The 19345-nt window shown below is 36.2% G+C and overlaps 1 protein-coding gene across 1 annotated transcript; it reads left to right on the top strand.

Moving 5' to 3' along the window:
* Nucleotides 1–1249: 1249 nt before the first annotated feature.
* Nucleotides 1250–18427, top strand: LOC108917482 (interferon regulatory factor 2-binding protein-like A; the record flags this gene model as incomplete). Its single annotated transcript, XM_023454962.1, has 4 exons — nucleotides 1250–2078; nucleotides 15320–15586; nucleotides 17220–17500; nucleotides 17853–18427. Coding segments are annotated over 4 exons (1503 nt in total), but the record flags the coding sequence as incomplete, so codon positions are not given.
* Nucleotides 18428–19345: the final 918 nt, after the last annotated feature.

The raw sequence follows: 19345 nt of genomic DNA, 5'->3' as shown, positions 1-19345 counted from the left end.
TTTGAGTGTCTGTTGTATTCAAATAATGTGATTTATAAGCAGGTCAAATTCTATTAAGTTAATTTATTGGTAATTATAATGGAATAGGTAACTAGTGTAACATACTGCATGTTCAATTTTTCATTGACCTTAGGTAGAAAACTAAAAAAACCTCAAACAAACAAACGCGATAGGATCCTAGGCCCGAGCCTACTCGACTTTAAGAAAATACGGCACTGGTAACAAGCAGCTGTAACAATGAACTAAAGTCTGGGAAAGTTAGAGAAGCAAGCAATTATTTGTGCGTATGATGTCATTGTTACAAAAAATAAAGTTGAAAACAGTCGCACGCTACCAGCGTTAATTGTTGATTGTAGTTTGTTTTCAAAATATTTTTTCTAAATTGTATCTCTGTTATTTATTATGGTTTATTAATTTCCCACCGACACGCAAATGTAGTGCACTCTAGGAAACCGAGGTAAAAAATGATGTAGAATTTGCTATATGCCATTTAGGGCTGCAATTTTTTCTTGAAAATACTTACACAGTATGGCATACTCTTAGCTTTATCTGAAAGCAACGGACTTTTCTTATTGCGTACCTAATTGCAATACCTATCTACTGAGCCTTTTAAATTGAACCCGAGTATGTGTGCCACTTTGTTTACAAACATAAGGTTGTAGGTCCGGGTCAACTGTATTTAAAATGATGAAACGTACTATGAAAATGCAATTAACATAATCGTAAATGTTTGCAGTTAGTTTACTTAACATAGGGCGTTATGCCCGTCCTACATAAGCTGGAATCGATGATAGTGGTTTAGTCACTAATTTCGAGATTGGCGACGTCCTCAGTACAGTGAATACAGAGCTCTACGTTCGTATTTACTGCTTACTTTTTCTGGGCGACCGTATCCTACGACGTATTATTATAACATTATACTACGCATTCCAGTTCAGGCTGGAATCAACATTTACCCAACCATCGTCCGCTGCAGCGCGCGCAAATCGTGACGTATCCACACGCTGCCATTGGTGTTCCTTGCGCCGTGACGTCACCCTCGTAACGATTATCAAGCCAGACCTGTACCCCCCCTGTCCGAGCTAGTGAAGGGGCCCATGCATAACTCGAGATTCAGTTAGTTTTAGCGCTTCGTTCGTGTAGTGTTCGCGTGTGTCGTTTACCGCTAGTCGAGTAGTATGGCGTAGTGGTTCGCGCGTACCTTAGTGTTGACAGTTTTATTTTGCAGTGAGCGAAGGATTGATATTGACTTGTTAAGATGTCCGTCATGCAGATACAGCAGGCCAAGAGGCAGCAATGCTACTTGTGCGACCTACCCAGAATGCCATGGGCGATGGTTCATGATTTTTCTGAGGCCGTCTGCAGAGGATGCGTCAATTATGAGGGGGCGGACCGGATAGAGATAGTCTTGGAAACGGCCCGCCAGATGAAGCGGGCCCACGGCTTCCAGGAGCAACGTTCCGGCCACACCACCAAGAGCCACAGGACCGCCAGCCACGAGCATCAGAACGGGGAGGTGGTGGCCACCTCCAGCAGGCAGCAGACCGCTGCCCATCATTCTAACACGTACGGTTTGCACCATACCCGGTCGAACATGCTGGCTGAATACCAAGCAGCACAACCTCCTCCTCCCCCAAGGGGAAATTCAGCCATGTCACGGCCGCAATTAGAAACAAATCCGGAACATGAGACGTTGGTGGCGCGTACTACGGTCCGTTTGCCTAGCGCCGCTCATTTGGCAGCGGCGGCTCATCACCCGATGCAGACACATCATCATTCGACCAACGGTCGACCTAGTGCCATGGCCCAGCAAGGCATAAAACGGGGTCTATCCGCTACCGATGATGATGATCACCACGGTCATCATCATTCCAACGGCGATGTGAGCGGTGCCAAGAGAATGATGTCTGTGGAGGAGCACAGCAATGCCGTTAGGCCACCGCTTACAAGAGGGGAATCTTTGCCGGCCGTCTCTTTAGCTCAGCCTTTTGTAATCTCCACAGAAAGAACGTTCAAGCAGGAGAAACATCCTATCAGAACTGCCTCTTTTGACGCAGGAACTGGATTCAAACCAAACGGTACGATTTTTCAACTCAAAATTCTCTGTAAATGGCCTCTTAAGTAACTATTTAGTCAGTTCTGTAAACGCTTTCAATTTTTCCATTCCAAACGGTATAACGTACCAAAACTTAAAAAAAAACATTAATGCAATACTTCATTAATGCATGTAAGCAAATGAATATTTTATTCAATCTCTGGTACAGCCTTATAGGATATTTTTTTAATGAAATAACTCGTCGACTATTGATCCCAACAAAATATTCATAAGCAAGGCTTATGAATATTAATACTCGAGCACTTTTTAATTAAATATTCTATATTTCTCAGTGTAATACCTATTTGATGCATAATGAAAGAAAAACATTTAAAAAATGATGAACGAGAAACGGTAATGTGCAGTGTGAAATTTTTTTTAATGGTAATTACAAAAGTTGTTAGCTGGCCTCAAGAAAAACGTATATTGAAGAACTAATTTTAGGTGTGGTGTCATGTTAACTTAGGTGTTTTAATAATGTCTTTAGGCATTGATGGCCGTCATAGCTGTAACTTTTTTTTCTTTTGTCATTTGTCGAGATTTTTATATTGCAATCATACACTTATCGGTGTTAAAAACTTCATATAAGACTTTTAGTATGTACCTAAATCATATTTGCAGTTTATTGCCTAGTGCCAAATAGGTACAACCTTTCTAAAAAAATTACCTAAATATAATCTCTGTCTATGTACCTGGACATAAAAATAACGAAATATAACTTGCATACTGTACACAGCCGTTACGAATTCAAATTTTTTCATCAGATTAAATCTAATTTATTATGTTGTGCCGACCAGTTTCCTAACAACGTTACGAAATGTGAGAGTTAACCTGCTGTTATGTAAACTCCAAGATGCAGACAAGAATTTGACCTTGAACCTACAAATTGACTTCTATGTCTTAAGGCCAGCATAAATAACAGCTATCTCTCTATCTCTGTTTGTTCAAAGAATTCGGACACATCCTGTGTTTTCGCCGTTTCGTCCCCGACTACGGCTTCAGTCATGCACATTGTCTATCCGACCGGAAGTATTAGGCATGCATATAAAAAAGTTAGTCGCTTATTTGTAAATATATGGCTTACCGAAACTATACAATACACACTTGTATACACACATCGCTGGTGGAGGATCTCGCGTCATCATTCGTTACGTGACTAGAATAGCGTGACGTCACAGCACAAGGTCTGGTTTAAATGGTTTAGATTCAATAATATTGGGGTTAGAGCAGCCCATATCTGAGTTTGAAACAAATTGATACCTTCGGAATATATGGCTAACACAGTAGGAATAAATACCATAAGTAGGAGACTGTATTGTCTTGCGTTGTTTTATTCCCACGGAACTTGAACCAATTTACGGATCATTATAGGGTACAATGTATTTTTATTATTACTACTGACGAAATATTCCGTTTCGTGTTTTAGTTTGAGTCACTGGTAGGTGGAAATAAAAATATAAATAACTCGGTTTTGGCACTGTGCTCCTTGGAGTCTATATTCGGTTTCTGATTACAGCAGGGAATTCTACGTGTTGTGATGCTGCGCAATGAAAGATTTTCCTACTCTGAATGTTAATAGCCTCAACAAAAAAATTTGAGATTATGACTATTGGAAATTCCATATCAAAAGCAGACAATTCTTTGCGGATACATTGGTAGTAATCTATGCAAAATATATTTATTATTTAAAATTGTTGTTTCTCGTGAAGAAGCACGTACTGTTTAGAAGTTAACGTTGTTTTGGACATTTTTAAAATTCTTTCCTTTAATGCCTCGCACCCACTTAATACAACTACCAGAAATAAATACACCATTGACCTCGATTCGAAATCGGCTTTATCCACCGATCGGGATTTTCGATTTACATAATTGGGCCGCCACTCGGATCGTCAAAAGCAAATCGTAAAATTTTACTGCTGCACAATTAAAATTGAATAACCGTAGATTATTAAATATCGGCCTTATTTCTGCCAGATACCGTTACGCATAAATCGGAGCTACCGTTACGAGAAATTTAAAAAAACCGAAATCGTCGAGAGAGCGCAACGCGGCGGCAACGGCAAAGGTGAATGAATTCTGTAACAGATTTCGAAATCCGCCCAGTGTTAATGGCAGGAATCGGTTATGCCATGGGAGACACGATTTTGTGACATGCTGTACAACCGGTGCAACATTGTTGCCACACACAGGTGTTTCGGTTTTGACTTGGTCGAAACTTTGTTTGAGCAGCTCAACTGATTTTTTTTTTCTAACAACTGAAATTTATTTAAAATGGTATTCAGAAAATTATAGCATTTATTAGAAAATACATTCATGTTTTTACATTTAGGTTTATTTAATTGTTACAAGAAAATCCTTCATGCCAATTTAATAAGTTAACGAATACAGTTGTATATTTTATATGAAATCAGCTTCAGTTTGCTTTTCTTCAAAGACATAGGAAAAAGTTGCAGATATTTTGAGAACATATACATATCGGCCTAGTATTGTGACAACATGTTAGTACTTTATTAATTGAACAAATGATTATACTATATTATATAATACTGGCCCTAAATGTACCGCTGATATCGTATATCCAGAGATATAGTTTAATATTATTAAAATTATTTATGTTATGTCTATAATCAACAATACCCAAGTTCCCTGGTTTTCAACTGTGGTCTTCTGTTTCTAGACCAATACTCTAACTCAGACTGATAGAAATGATTCTGCGAAAAAGTACAAATGCCAGTTGAAATAAACTCTTTACGGTTTTATTATATTTTGTTTCCAGATGATCTACAGTACTGATATGTCACCTATCATATTAACTAAGAGTACATTAACAATTGGTGATATTTCTAGCACTGTCACTGAATCGTTAGTGTGAAGGAAAAGATCGTTCATCGAGATCTGGAATCGTAGAAAATCCACAAACCTGGCAACTCCGCTCCGGGGGAGCTTTCACTCATTCCCGAATTCACAGCCTTGTGACGTAAAAGTCAGTCATGCCAAACAATTCCCCGACTGTAACCAAACCGGTTTTGAGGCCTAGCCAGTCGAACGACTGGTTCTCGTAACGCCGATCTGCCTACCTACCTCTACCTGCTCGTTGCGTCTACGTCAGCGGCTTTCACAACTGCTCGCGTCCGTTCTCACTCTCCAAGATGAGTTTGATAGTTTTCTGCCTTACCTGCACCGGCCGACTGACTACATTGGCCCCATTTCGTGTGTACCGTTGTGTGACACCTTTGGAAGCGTTTTTTCCCTCTACACATTGGTCGGTGGATGTGTTTTTATTTATGGGCTTCCAGTTGTACCCCAGGCGAGTGTCAACGGGTGGGTTTCAGTATTTAGGTCGCTTGCATAATGCAGGGCACTAGTCTTCTTTTCTATTTTACCTTTTGTGTGACCTCAATGTTGTTTAAAGGTTCCTAACCCATATATTTTGTGAGAAAGTTCTGCTCTGCATTCGCGATAGGTACTGTGGGAATCTGGGAAGCTTACATAAAACTAGGATGTTCAGGACACAAATGAAAACATTTCAATCTCCCCAATATTCTCGTAAAACTTGTTTTACATTTATCAATTCTTCACGTTACAATAAATTATAGTCTTTCCGACGTCAGTTGAACATTTAAAAAAACGCCTGGCAATAAAATTTAATGACTCATAGGCGTCCCTAAAAAAGTTTTCTGCTAAAAGTAAAAAATTATAATAATTTCTATATGTGTAGAAAATTTCTATTGTATGTTCATTTGGCCACAAACATATTTTAATTATTTATGTCGTCAAACAATTTTATTATATTGATGGTAAATTTATTTTGTTCCGTGTCAAAAGGTCTCCAAAATGCCATATGTAATATTATTTCTCCCTTCCGCAATAGTAATATCAATGATTAATAGAAATTAAAAAATTACCTGAATCACACCAAATTCCGCATCACTGCACTGCACTGCTGGGCAATTTGTCAACCACTTGTCAACAGCTGAGATTCATTGCCCAGTGGCCCAATGCAGCTGTGTTTGTATTTCGTTTGCCTGCGCTGGCATTCTTCAACTGGGCGTATACATTTCTACAACCTCTACGTTCGACCAGACCTGTATATGGGTATGGCTAAATAAATACGGGAACAAGTTTTTCAAATATTTCAATGCCGAATTGTTGCATTAGCGACCGAACCTGGTACATACTGTCGACCTCTTGGTTCTTCAATTGATATCGGAAAGACTATTATAACCAAACAGTTATATACATTTAAAGCTACCAACATTTTGAATAAAAGTAAATTATGATAACAGCAAACCACAAACCGCAATAGACTTTTAACTTAAGCTATACTAACGACTGTAAGAATAAACGCGTGCCTATATTTAACCTGTTCTTTAAATATTCCAATGTCATTAAAATCGCCAAAATATGCCAATAAATCAAGACCGGTTCTCATCTCCAATTTCTTGAAATTAAGGAAATCACAGTACACAATGAAAATTCATTTTTCGTAGAAGCTTACATCTTTTTACAGTAGACATCTACCAACAAAAAAACAAAAATATAGCAAAAAAATACAAAAAACCGTTTAGGGTACTATTAGCTAAAAAATAATCTTTTATGTTGTACTATGCCAATTTCATTGAAATGTATTAAAAAGTGGAGTGAATTAAATAAAAAAATCCTTTGAGAAAACCCTTAATATTTTTATGAAGCATTTCACACTGGTGTATTTGTTTCGGTCAGAACATTTGGTTAAATTTTTTACACTATATGGCTTATTGTTAGTAAATATAAAAAAAATAAGTAAAAGATTTTACGAGTTGATTTTTTTTCGTAGCAGCTTCTATTTCAACATTTTTATATTTTTTGTGAAGCTTCGGAAATATTGATTGATTTGAAAAAGTTGTTCTACACTTTTTTTTTTTTTGCTTATACCATGTGGACCAGGGACAATAATTGTGATCTCGTAACGGCCTTATTGTCACGCGAGCCGCGATCTACTTAAAACGGACGGCTAAAACAAAAGGTCCGTCGTACGAGACGAAACGCTTTGTTAACAAAGCGGCATGAAGAACCAGTCCTCGACAACCCAGCCAGTTTCAATGACATCTAGATGACCTTGAGAACTTTCTCACGGTACAACCCTCCGCATCTGTCGATGCAGAACAGCCTGCGGCACAGACTACATCGCTACATGGCAGCAGAAAAACTAGCCACGCTTATAATTTACCGGGCAAGTACTATAAGTACTACATTGAGAATCAAATGAAAGGTAGTTCGTGAGAATCTACGCTGTTTGTTTTATTTATTTAATATGTAGTTGGCAAAGATTAAGACCAGATAATGTCTTAAGACCCGTTTATAAAAATAGCGAAATAGTCGCATTAATTTGAAACCATGGGGGTAAAGTCACGAGGTATTTTAGCACTGCTAAATACTTCTAATATAAAAGAAAATTTAATGCCAATGAATATACAACCATCATCTGGAAGTAGAGTTATGGGCAGTATCTACCTAGCCATGGTAGAAACAATTGACTGTACGTTGCCTGATAGCGATCAACAGTGACAAAATAATCCTAAAAATATGGATAGGAATGAAGATCTATCGTATTTCCATCTATTGAAGATTACCAAAATGTGGAGGATCTTTAAACGCATTAGGTTCTATTGTTTGCAGCAAAGTAGAAACGATGGAAGAACATGCTTTGAAAGGAAAATACTTGTGGTAATAAATACATTAACTAAATTAGGTATAGCTACTGACCAAAAACGTGTTAGATACAAAAATGCCATTTTCAAACCATCTTCCGCAACAGTAACTCCTCTGAGCTATTCCTATTCCTGTTCTGAAGCCCGAGTCTTTTTTTCTGATTGTTCTGAAGTCATAAACTTCGTGGAGTTTTCTAGTACCCCTCGTAGTTATTACTTGAGTATTACATTTTCTTATCCATTACTGCTAGAGTACCGATCAAAATAACACAAATTAACGAAACGTAAGAATTTACTACCATAATTATTGCAGACATCAACGAATTGGAAATGAAGAGAAGCGTTAAAAAATTCTTTCCATCGTGACCTCGAATCCTTAATCATCGAGAATCTATTTATGTTTTTTATGCGTCGCGTTGAGTACGGAATTTTTTAAAGCTTGAATAAATTTATACTGGTCACTCTTTGCATAACAATCATAGTTCCAAAGGAAACAAAACATGAGTGAAACCCATTACCATATATGACGCACGCCGGCGAAGTTTATTTATACATCTACAAAATGTCGGTAGTTGGAAACAGCTATTTCGTGCTTCGTGATTTAACTTTTAAAATGGCAAATGTGGATGAACAAATTAAAATTGCAGATATGGCAGAAATGAATCACCCATTGTTATCATTGTAATGGGCATATTTTGTTAGCATTGCTACGCAGCATTTTTTTTTCAAGGCTAATGTTATCGTAACGCATTGATATTGGTAAAGGACATTAATACCGGTGTTTACTTATCTCTTAGTTGTTAAATTTATTAGTTTTATTCTTGAGGTTAATTATTTTTTGCTTAAATCATAAACTAGAATCGAAATCCTTCAGTTTTAGTTGAAATTAAGATGTTGCACACAAAAGGTTGTGTGTGGGTATTTATATGTATCTAAAAATTAGGTGTTACTTTAAAAAATTAACATGTATTGCGCGTTTTGTTTATTAACATTCCACTGTTATTGTACTCAGTAATAAAATAAAACATAAAATCTGACATTCCTGAACAGTGTGCAGCAATTAAATCCTATTTTTAATTAAAATATTTTCAGTAAAACAATACAACAAAAGCAAATAAATAAAATTCGCGATAATCGGAACTATGTGCAGTAAAGTTTCGTTCGTAAAAGTATGCATGACTCGAAGTTTTACTGTTATTAAAAGGAAATAAATAGCGTTAACCTTGAGTCTAGACCGATAGGGAACTACTGAATTTTTTTACTGATAAACATGTAATCGGAAAGTCAACAATGTGCATATTTAAGAAGTTTTGTTGCAGTCTATCATTTACATATTTCAGTTATGTTTGGAGATGTCTTAAATTAACAAATATTCTAGTCACTCACAATTCTAATAATGTGTCACTATGGCGTTAGGAAACATGGCCATATTCAGAAGAACTTAATTTCTCTTAGATATGAATAGTCTTCTCTAAATTCCTTTTTCGAATTAACCATTATTCCCTCAATTTTTCTTCATTTATTTCTGTATTCGCTCATCATTCAATTTCAAATTCATTAACACAAACGCGGTAGTGCAGCTTGAACTTATAGCTAATACCAAATACCTACTTGTTCATAAAAACGTTACTTGCATATTACTAACGGATACAATTACCAGTAAAAATACCGCGGCAACACTCGAATAATAAATAAATAGTTTGTCTGAAGATGGATTGCAATAAATCCATGGAGAATAATTTAACTATAATTCAGACGCTGGTCACATATCCAACACAGCCAAACTATTTTTCTAAATCAATAAAGTAATTATTTAAATTCAACGAACGAAAAAAATTATACATACTATCGATGCTAATAAGAAGCATATTAGGTATATATTTTTACTGGCTTACTAATTATGGTGCGGTGATCACTGAACAGAATTGGGTAAAAAACGTATGATTCATGGCCAATTTGCCTCGTGGAATTCTAAAATGCATGCCAGACATGAAGCACCTGACCATACATAAGCATTTCGAATTAAGCGGGCATTAGCAACAGGTGCCCCCCTGAAAACAACAGACGATGATAATTTGCCCAACAAAGGGGGCCCGCTTATCATTGGTTGGTATCTGACCCAGAGAGACAAGCACAAAAAAAAAGTAAGACAGACAGGCACAGGTGTTTGAGACGTTTTGCCGTTGCTGGAAAGATATTATTATCTATTTCCTTCGGCTTACAGCTGGCTTAGGAGGAAACGGGAACATCTGCATAGAGACGGGGCAAAAAATTCTTTGTGTATGGGGAAGGCATGTCCAGACTGGATAACCCAGTTGTTGCATAGGGGCGACTTTGCAGTTTGTTTGCATAATGGGGCAACCAGCTTGCAGTTTTGCAGTTGCAGTTGAAATGTAACCGATTTATGACTATATCTAGCAATATTTTCCAAAGTGTAATAGCTACATTCCGACAAACTTTCAATAAGCAGATGTAAGGGTTTTTTCTGTGGCACTTCTAAGGGTTCGGCCATAGTGGAGGGTTGAGGCTTCTCATTCAGATAGAAGAGGCTAGAGACATGAGCAACAAGCCATGCGTTAGCATCTGCATAGTCATATTGGTATGACGATGTGTGGGCATAGCTGTTGTCTCTAGCTTCTATCTCAATCTGCCTCAACTATTAACGTACCCTTAAGAGATCTGATTATTCAAAGATTGCAAATGAGGGTAGATACTATGAAGAAATTGCTCTGTCAGAATTAAAGTATATATATTCAGTGGATCTTGTTTTACTAGAAACTGTATTTCACTTTCAATTTTTATAATTTTAAAAACAAATGTTACTCTTATTTGCGCTAACCAGAGGAATTAGTTCTGGAAATTTGTCGTAATTGAATAACTTCCAGTTACCTTCAAATTGTAATCTAGCTTTAATTTTCATTTAATAATTTTCAAAAGTATCGGACTCCGTATTAGCGCATTGCTTAAAATATACTTTTTTCAGTTTAATAAATGTGGTGTTACTGATGTAAACAACATTTTTCCTGATAAACAGCAAAAATAAAATACGTTTCACTTCTCAAAACAAACAGTATTGAATGAGATTCATGTAGAAATGGAAAAATCCTATCTAAATATATTCATATTTTTTGTGCGGGCATAAGCATTTGCGTCAGTCTATGTGATAATGAACTTATACGTATTAAGTATTACGCAATCATTGGATTTTTTGAAATAGTATCATACTTTCTCCATTTCAAAACTATTGCAAAAAAAAACGATTATAAATTTCTTACTTGTCTAGAACACACAGGCGAGCCTCGTATCATTGAGCAAACACGAATATATCTTGAGGCTAGGAATTGCATGTTTGTATTGGTATCGACGTCACTGACGTTAAATAACAAATGCATACCTATAAAAATGCTAATTGATGGAGCAGATGTTTTTAAGCAATCATGTCCAAATTAAACGAACAACGCTTGGCATCGAAATAAACATATGGGTTTCTACATATATTTTTTTCCAATTAATGTATAGGAAATAGGAAAATTACCTGGTTTAAAATATATCATTGACGTATGTTGTCTAACATGTCTCATTAGACGTACATGGTCACTCAAGATAATTACTAATTTGCCAATAAATATTGATATCTATACGTTTAATATATTTAGGCCCAATGTTTTGAATGGGTTGAAAGCTAGTGTAGCTAGAGCGCTTGATATATGATTAATCATAAGCTACCCAACTTGTCAGCATATTCAAGATGCATATTACTACTCGTAAATTACATTATCTCAAGGGCAAATAAACACTTGGCTGGTGCATTCCTTGTGAACAGCTGAGATTTGATTCAAAGCAACCACGATAGTTTTCATTTCATAATAAAATATATATATACTCTTTCCTACTATTACAATACTTGATAAATAAACAAGTGTTACACATCTAACCATCTCTAATTGAGATCTATTCTCAAATACTCTGGTACATATTCTCAAATATTGTGCATAATAGTGTCCGGTACATTGGAATCGGATTTGTCAGTCTCGCCCCCAGGTCACTGTCCAATCATTCCTGACAGACCGGAGACTGAATGTTTATTGCTGATTGTGAGTTTGGTTACACACTTAAGAAAATATTAAATCCACATCTCGATGCACAATTTTAATAAAGCCATCTTCATAAACAATTCTGAGCCCAACAAAAACTGCAATTATTCGTTTCTTATCCTAACGGCCTGAATCTATTCTGAGCCTAACAGAAAGACTGGTACTGCATTGTACTGTGTCTTAAATATGAATCGGGTTTGTCAGTCTAGACCCTCTAGATCACTGTCCAATCATTTCTTTCTGACACCTGAAACTAAATATTGGTTCATTGCTGAGTTTTCTTGTAAATATTGAGAAGACAATTCTAATAAAGCGATTTTTCATCCAGACCGATAATTGTGAGCGCAACAAATACAGCGCGGTTATCCCAGGATTCAATCGGCTCCGTTCGGCTCGGTTTGCGCACCAGCCGCGTCGTCGATCCGAATTCAGCCAGTTGGGCGGGTTTCTGTGTTTTTGCACCGTTTGTTCTATCGGGCTAGCAGGATCTCGTAGAGGTCACACATAAGACGGCGAGAAATCTTGGTCGCCGTTGCGCAGCGATACGTGTGCTCCTCACGTGACCTCCTTTTACGCGTCTCGTGACGTAGCCCCGGCAATTAATACTTTCGACAAGGCTCGGGCGTCGTCGGCGCGCGAGAATGTGGCCACAGCAAGTTTTTCTGCTGTTACGTATTTTTAACAGATCCAACGGAAGTGTCGTCATGCGTTGTTGTCGCGTTTCGCCGCTTTATCACCCAACTGTAAAGTATGTTGGAGGTTGGAGGATATCGCGGCCAACTGGTCAAACAGACTGTTTTCGTTCCGCCGACAAGTTGCCGAGCAAACACTTTATATTGTGCTTCTCTAACACGAGCTTATCGCATGATACCGACTCGAGATCGCGTTTCTTGCCCGACGATAATGCCGCGTGTATTTATGGTCCGCGATTTTTATTAAATAATAAAATGCCGATGCATGAATTATTTAATTGCGCATTTATGATTTAATTAAGTAAGCTCTAATAATAAACGTTCGCACGCGCGCTATGTGCTATATAGAAACGAGGCAGAAGGATTCGATGGGCGTATATAGGTTATTTTTAAGGGTTAATATTAGTTTTTAAGGAGACACTAGTAGTGAGAATTTATATGATGTCACTAATCCAACCACTAGCATGTCCAACAATTCTCGGCTCGTTTTCTTAGAATACGCGTACTATACATACAGGGTCGGAAAGTCCCCATGGTTCATCGGCCGTTACGTGAGAGCGATAAAGTGGATCTTATTTGTGGAAGGGCGCAATGGGCGGTGACTATTAGACGCCTTCATTATAGCCATCTTTCTCTATCGCACGGATTTCTATTACTTTATCGCTCTCACGTAACGGCCGATGAACCATGGGGACTTTCCGACCCTGTATACATAAATATTGGTTATTAATTGTACTCCTCGGTGTTTTCTAAGTTCATGTAATAATTTTGAGAGGAATTTAAAAAGACTGAGTCAAAGTTTAAAAAATATATCGCATTTATTAAAATATTTAACGCAGATTAATGTAGCTTGGCCTAATACTTTTTTAATTAAAAGCAAACTACTGAACAAGTATAAAGTCAGTCAGTGGCATAGATACTAAGAAAAACTCTCCCTGAGATATAATAGAGAATTCAAAATTTCTGTCATCCATTATTTTATATATTAAATTTAATTTCTAATGTTACTTCTAAGAAAAAAGGTTTCATCCACTTATTTTCGAGTTATTATTCTGTTCAATTTAAATTTTAGGAAGAAGTTTATCACATAGGTACATATTTGAATAAGAATCAATCTAAAGCTATTCACTTCACAAAAAAATGTGCCTATAGAAATCTCTTGTTTAAGACATAATTTTAAGTTCAATGTAGCCAGAAGTCTAGTTATTAATATTGCCCCTAATTGATTATCTGAAGCATTTATTTTAAAACTTCTACGCCAGTTGCTCTTGATAGTTACACTGTTACTTTTTGAGTTTTTTAAGCCTATTCTTTTGTTCGATGAAGCTTACTTTAAGTTTCATTTCACAGTTTGTACTTATTCGTACGTATTCATCCATTTACAAAATCACAGTGGCGCTGAAATTCCGGTTTCTTTGTGAGGGCACCTTTTAGTATGTCCGTCACTGGCTTACAGATTTATATAGCACATGTTTATCTTTAATTAATTATTTTATCATCAAGTAAGTTCATTCGACATATTTCAAACATCTTCAAAAATATTATAATTTGTTATTTTTCTAAGACCTCGTCACCTTGTATTGCGAAAACCTTGCTTCATTAAAGGCTTTTCAGTTTAAAATGATCGAAGAAACAATTTCTTGAAGTTATGATACGGACTTAGAAAACACTCTGTATAAGTACCTAATAAAAATTTGTAAATTATATTAATTCCATCCAAACAAGGACTAAGCTAACTGAAAATAATTAAACATATTTGCATTCATTATGTATTTTTTATATAAAGAGTTCAGTTACTAATCGAACAAATGTGATCAATATATTCTACCATGAATATTTAAAGAGGTAGTTCAAATAAAGTTTTGTCGAAAAATGCTGTTTCCGAGGTAGGGGGTTGAAAGTTGATAAAATAAAATAACTTTTAGACGTACTTCCGAAAATTATCAATCATTTTTGTGTTTTTTTTTTCTATTGATATAAAAAATACTAAACTATAGTAGAATCATATTCGATGCAAAGTAATAAATCATTGGCTATCAAGGCAACCAACGCAGTACGCTTTTAAGGGTTTTAGAAATTGAATAATTTCTTTATACATTATGAAGGGACGAGGGGATCAGTTCACGTCTGGCACCCTTGTTCCTACAAAAACTCCTTTATTCTCATAAACTATTTATTTTAAATGTAATTTATTATAAATCCAATTTGTTTTTAAATTCTACATATATACTACATTTTACCTCTGTACGCGCCACTGTTGTTTACTTGTTTTTTGGAGGCGCTCTCTTATTTCCGAACAAGCTCGCCAGGTTAGTATTTGACGTATAACCGACCAGTTCGTACACTCGATGTACCTGGGCGACTACAGCTACTACCAGAACACAGTGCGTATGCAGCGGTATTTCAGATTTTACATTCAATTTCATTTTAAACTTGAAATAGTTCATCGTACACCTCCTAAAAATGCTGACACGATTTTCCTTTGATAAAAGACCGACAACTTTTTGCTCTACTTTGCATCGAATACGATCCTACTATAATCTTCACTAATATGTAACTACTTCCCTTATGCCATATCTACATATTCTGTACTCCTAGGTACAGTACATACTCTTATATTAAAAACGAACTAAGAAGTAAACAAGTGTACTTAAGAGGCCATCTCAAAAATTATGCAAAACGACAGGTACATTTTCACAAATAAATGATTCTTCGCGATCAATGCTGACTATTTGGCTTCTTTTCCAGCACCGGTGTCCGTAGCCAGCGCCAACGGAACCAGTTCTAGCTCCCCCCTGACCAGCCGTACCGGCTCGCCGCCGGAGGCAAATGCCGCCGGCACCACGCAGCAAAGCCAGCCGACGACCGGCTCGGGGCAGAGCCCCATGGCCGCCCTCATGTCTGTGGCCGACAACCTGCCTCCGGGCAGCCCGCGGTCCACGGGAGGCAGCCCGCCCACTAACGTGGCCCCCAGGTCGGCATCCAGGGGCTCCCAACACTCTCCGAATTCAACAGGTAGGTCTCTCCCATTCATAATTCCGGCTTTTTGTTTACATTTAACCGAATCGATACCGCGATAATGTCCGGAGGGTTTGTTGTTAATGATACTTTTGTCGGTGATTCTAATTGCCGAAGCTGACCTGAAATGTCAGTTCTTGAAATTGGCATCCCTTAAACTCGGTTAAACTTCAAACACACGTTCTGTTTTAGGATGATGATCTAAAATTATTTTCATCTATTGAATGTATTCAAAACTGTTACAGTTTGTAGCAAGATTTGTCAGAGATTAACTTGTGGTGTCAAAGTAATAAATTGTCATTGTATTCAAAATAAATAGATAAATATTTTAGATATTATATTTTTAAATGAATGCAATAATATAAAAAATAGTGATTTGATGTAAAAAGTGAAGTGAGTTTAATTCTATTATTTTATTTTGAAAGATTGTACCCAACTGTTGTCTAATCTCACTGGCATAGTACAAGCAGTAGGCAGTTTGACCCTTGAATATACATAAAGAAAGAACAGGAGGGTTTTCCCTAATGCTCACATCATTGCCCAAAGTTTTAGGTGAGCTTAGGCAGTCGTCATCCAGGGGGCATCTCCATCGACGCCGTTAGATCTAGGAACGTGTGCCACCAACAGAGGTAATTTATCACTTAGGCTGTTAACCATTATTGGAGTCATAGATTTAATAAATTAATAATAAATTTATATGCGTCAGATCTGACGGCGTCAATAGTGATACCCTCTGAAAGCTGACGATCTGAACTCCCCCAAACTTGTGGGCAAATCGTTAGGAATAACCCTCTTGACTTCTACCAGGTAACCTAAGCCATAGGGTCACTTGAAATTTAAATGAGATATACCATATTTTTTAAAAAATTAAGTTTTATACACTTCTATGATGTTTAATTTTTAAATTTTTTTTAAGTGCATAACAAATCACGTGTATATGCATTGGATACTGATGATTAATAAAAAAATGCTTAATTTTGAAGATAAAAAATTTTTTATACAGATATTGCACTCAGTGTGTAATAGCGAAATTGTGATAAATTTTCAGGCTTGATTTCGCTCGTTAAAAAAAAGATAGTAACGAATTTTTGATTAATACTCGAGAGACATTGAAGATACAGACTTCAAATTTGGTACAGTTCAGTACCTCCATAATAATTATTAACTTACATGTTTACATGTATGATAGACAAAAAACTAATTAGTAGCGTCAGAATTAGATGATGTCTGAAAGGTTTCATATTAAAAAGTTATTTGAGACATTGCAGAAAATCTTGTTTTGCGCCTCGTTTTTTTTCTTTTTCTTAGCTAAAACTCCAAAAACCATAGCAACTTTAATTATATTTTCTATGGTATTTTATCTTTAAAATTTGAATATACATAACAGATGCCGAAAAATGTGCTGTATGGTGTACAAACATTTTAATTTAATATTTCTTAAGGGGTTGTTCCCCCGTCTATCGCTAAGGCAACCAGGAGAATTTCTTAAAAATCTTATTCACTAACAGAATTGATCTATCTCGACTTTCGTCAAATATCGGTAGATCCCATAGTATTCCAAATGAAAACTGTCCCTGAACCACCTAAGAATCAGTGTTAATCCTACATCTCTTACTTTCCGTTTCAGCAGGATCTTCTAGTGGCAGAAGATCGTCCGGTTCTCGACATGTCTCGTCCACAACAGTCAGCTCTACTGAAGCTGGCGCCATGACTGGAGCTAATAGTGAGGCACTAACGGCAAACGGAGAAAATGTGGCTGCCACACCAACAGCCACCGCCACCCTAAAGTGTACATTATGCCAGGAAAGACTAGAAGACACCCACTTTGTACAGTGCCCATCCGTACCCCATCATAAATTCTGCTTCCCTTGCAGTAGGGAGAGTATCAAGAGGCAGGGTGCCGGGTCAGAGGTAAGTCAATGATTTTTAACTTTCTCAGTAGGTTATAAACTTTTCCTTTTCAAAATTCAGCATATGAGCTTGTGAATGATATTCTATGTAGATTCTAATAATATTCTTCAAGCAGTTACATTTTTGTAATTAGTCAGAATTGACCCTCTTTTGATCTTGTTCCAGTTTTAATCACCTTGCAGAAGTTTATAAGTCAAATTAAGAGTCTCCTGTATATATTTATTGAAACATTCCAAAATTTTTTCTTTTGTCAATCCAAATTAAGTAATAATCTTTTGGGATTTCTTCCACTAATTGAATGTTTAATAGGTTTAACTGTAGCAGTCCTTACAAAATGGCATGCTTGTTTCAGGTTTATTGTCCCAGTGGAGAAAAATGTCCCTTAGCCAACTCAAACGTACCCTGGGCATTTATGCAGGGAGAAATCGCGACGATACTGGGCGAAGATTATAAAGTGAAGAAAGAAAGAGAATCTTAATTGGGAAATGCACTTCCCAGAGTGACACATTTTGCTCGACCTAAGTCGAGATGTCTCTTAGTAAGAGATGAATTGTAGAAAAGCTGGCGAAAGGTTGAAAAAAGATGTTGGATTTTAACAGTTTGCCGAAAACGGTTGGTAATGTATATTGGAAAGAAGAAGGCTGTGTCGAAATATTAGCTTTTAACAGTGGACAGTTTGTCCATGATTCCGTCTTATGATTGTATACCTACCGAATTAAAAAAAAAAATGGCTAATATCGCCGAATTTGTAAATAACATCAGGTAGTAATATAAACAAACATCTTGAGAAAGATTTGTTATGTTACTTTTTTTTACTTGGTCTATCCGTGGACTTGAGTTCTTTATTTTTGCCTATAATTTATGTATTCAGTCTTTATTTGTAAATACTGTATATAAAATGTACGAAAATTTAAAAAATGTACAAAATATATTGTTATTTAAGAGGTAGTTCATAGCGTTCTTTTTTTTTTATTATAAATTTACTGTGCACAGCTAGCATGTGGAATATTTTTAAAAAATATTTAGTTTTGTCTAGTTGGTAGTGTTAAATTATTTATTGGGAAAAGTATGATTTAATCGTTTCATACTGTAAAAGGCCTCTTTAAAAAAAGCTGTAAATATTGTATATTCATCAGCTGGTTGTATTTAAAACGACATAAAAATCAGTCCGATTTAAAAATGCCGTTCCTTAGTTAGACTCTTATAATTTTATGGTACATTTGGGCCATTGCTTTTATTTATATGGAAAAGTACACTAGTCAAAATATGAAGTACCTAACTTCATAAATAGGAACTACAAAACTCGCTGGTAATTTAAGAACGATATTTAAAGATTTCTTGCATTATAAAATAACATTATCTGTCGAATTGAACACTTTATATCATTGCGACTCGATAACTCAATCTAGCCCATTGTAATGATATTATATCTACATAGTTATCTTGTACATTGTACCGTATTTAATGTTAAAATTTATATTCCGTTTGCTTTAGTAGTTATTAAGACTCGACATTCGGCTTCATCTTATTAAATATTAATGCAAACACGCAAACGTCAGACTCCATTGTATGAGACTTGTATATAAAGTATTATTTATATACCCCGAAGGAACATTGTTGAATGCATTGACCAATGATTAATATTAGTTTTTTTTTGCTCAATTGTACATTGGAGTCGGTCAATGTCAAACTGGTATATCCTTCTCTCTGCGAATATTGTTCTTCCTATATAATTAGGGATATCGGCTAGTGCAACTGCTAACGGAAATTTTTGTACCCGGACACGATCTTTTAAGATGGAAATTTGGTTCATCTACAAATTATTAAAAGTTTTGACAGTGTTAT

Source organism: Anoplophora glabripennis, unplaced genomic scaffold, assembly GCF_000390285.2.
Source record: "Anoplophora glabripennis isolate ALB-LARVAE unplaced genomic scaffold, Agla_2.0 scaffold4, whole genome shotgun sequence".
Lineage (NCBI taxonomy): Eukaryota > Metazoa > Arthropoda > Insecta > Coleoptera > Cerambycidae > Anoplophora > Anoplophora glabripennis.
The sequence above is the reverse complement of the archived record's forward strand: the minus strand, read 5'-3'. Positions and strand labels throughout refer to the sequence as shown.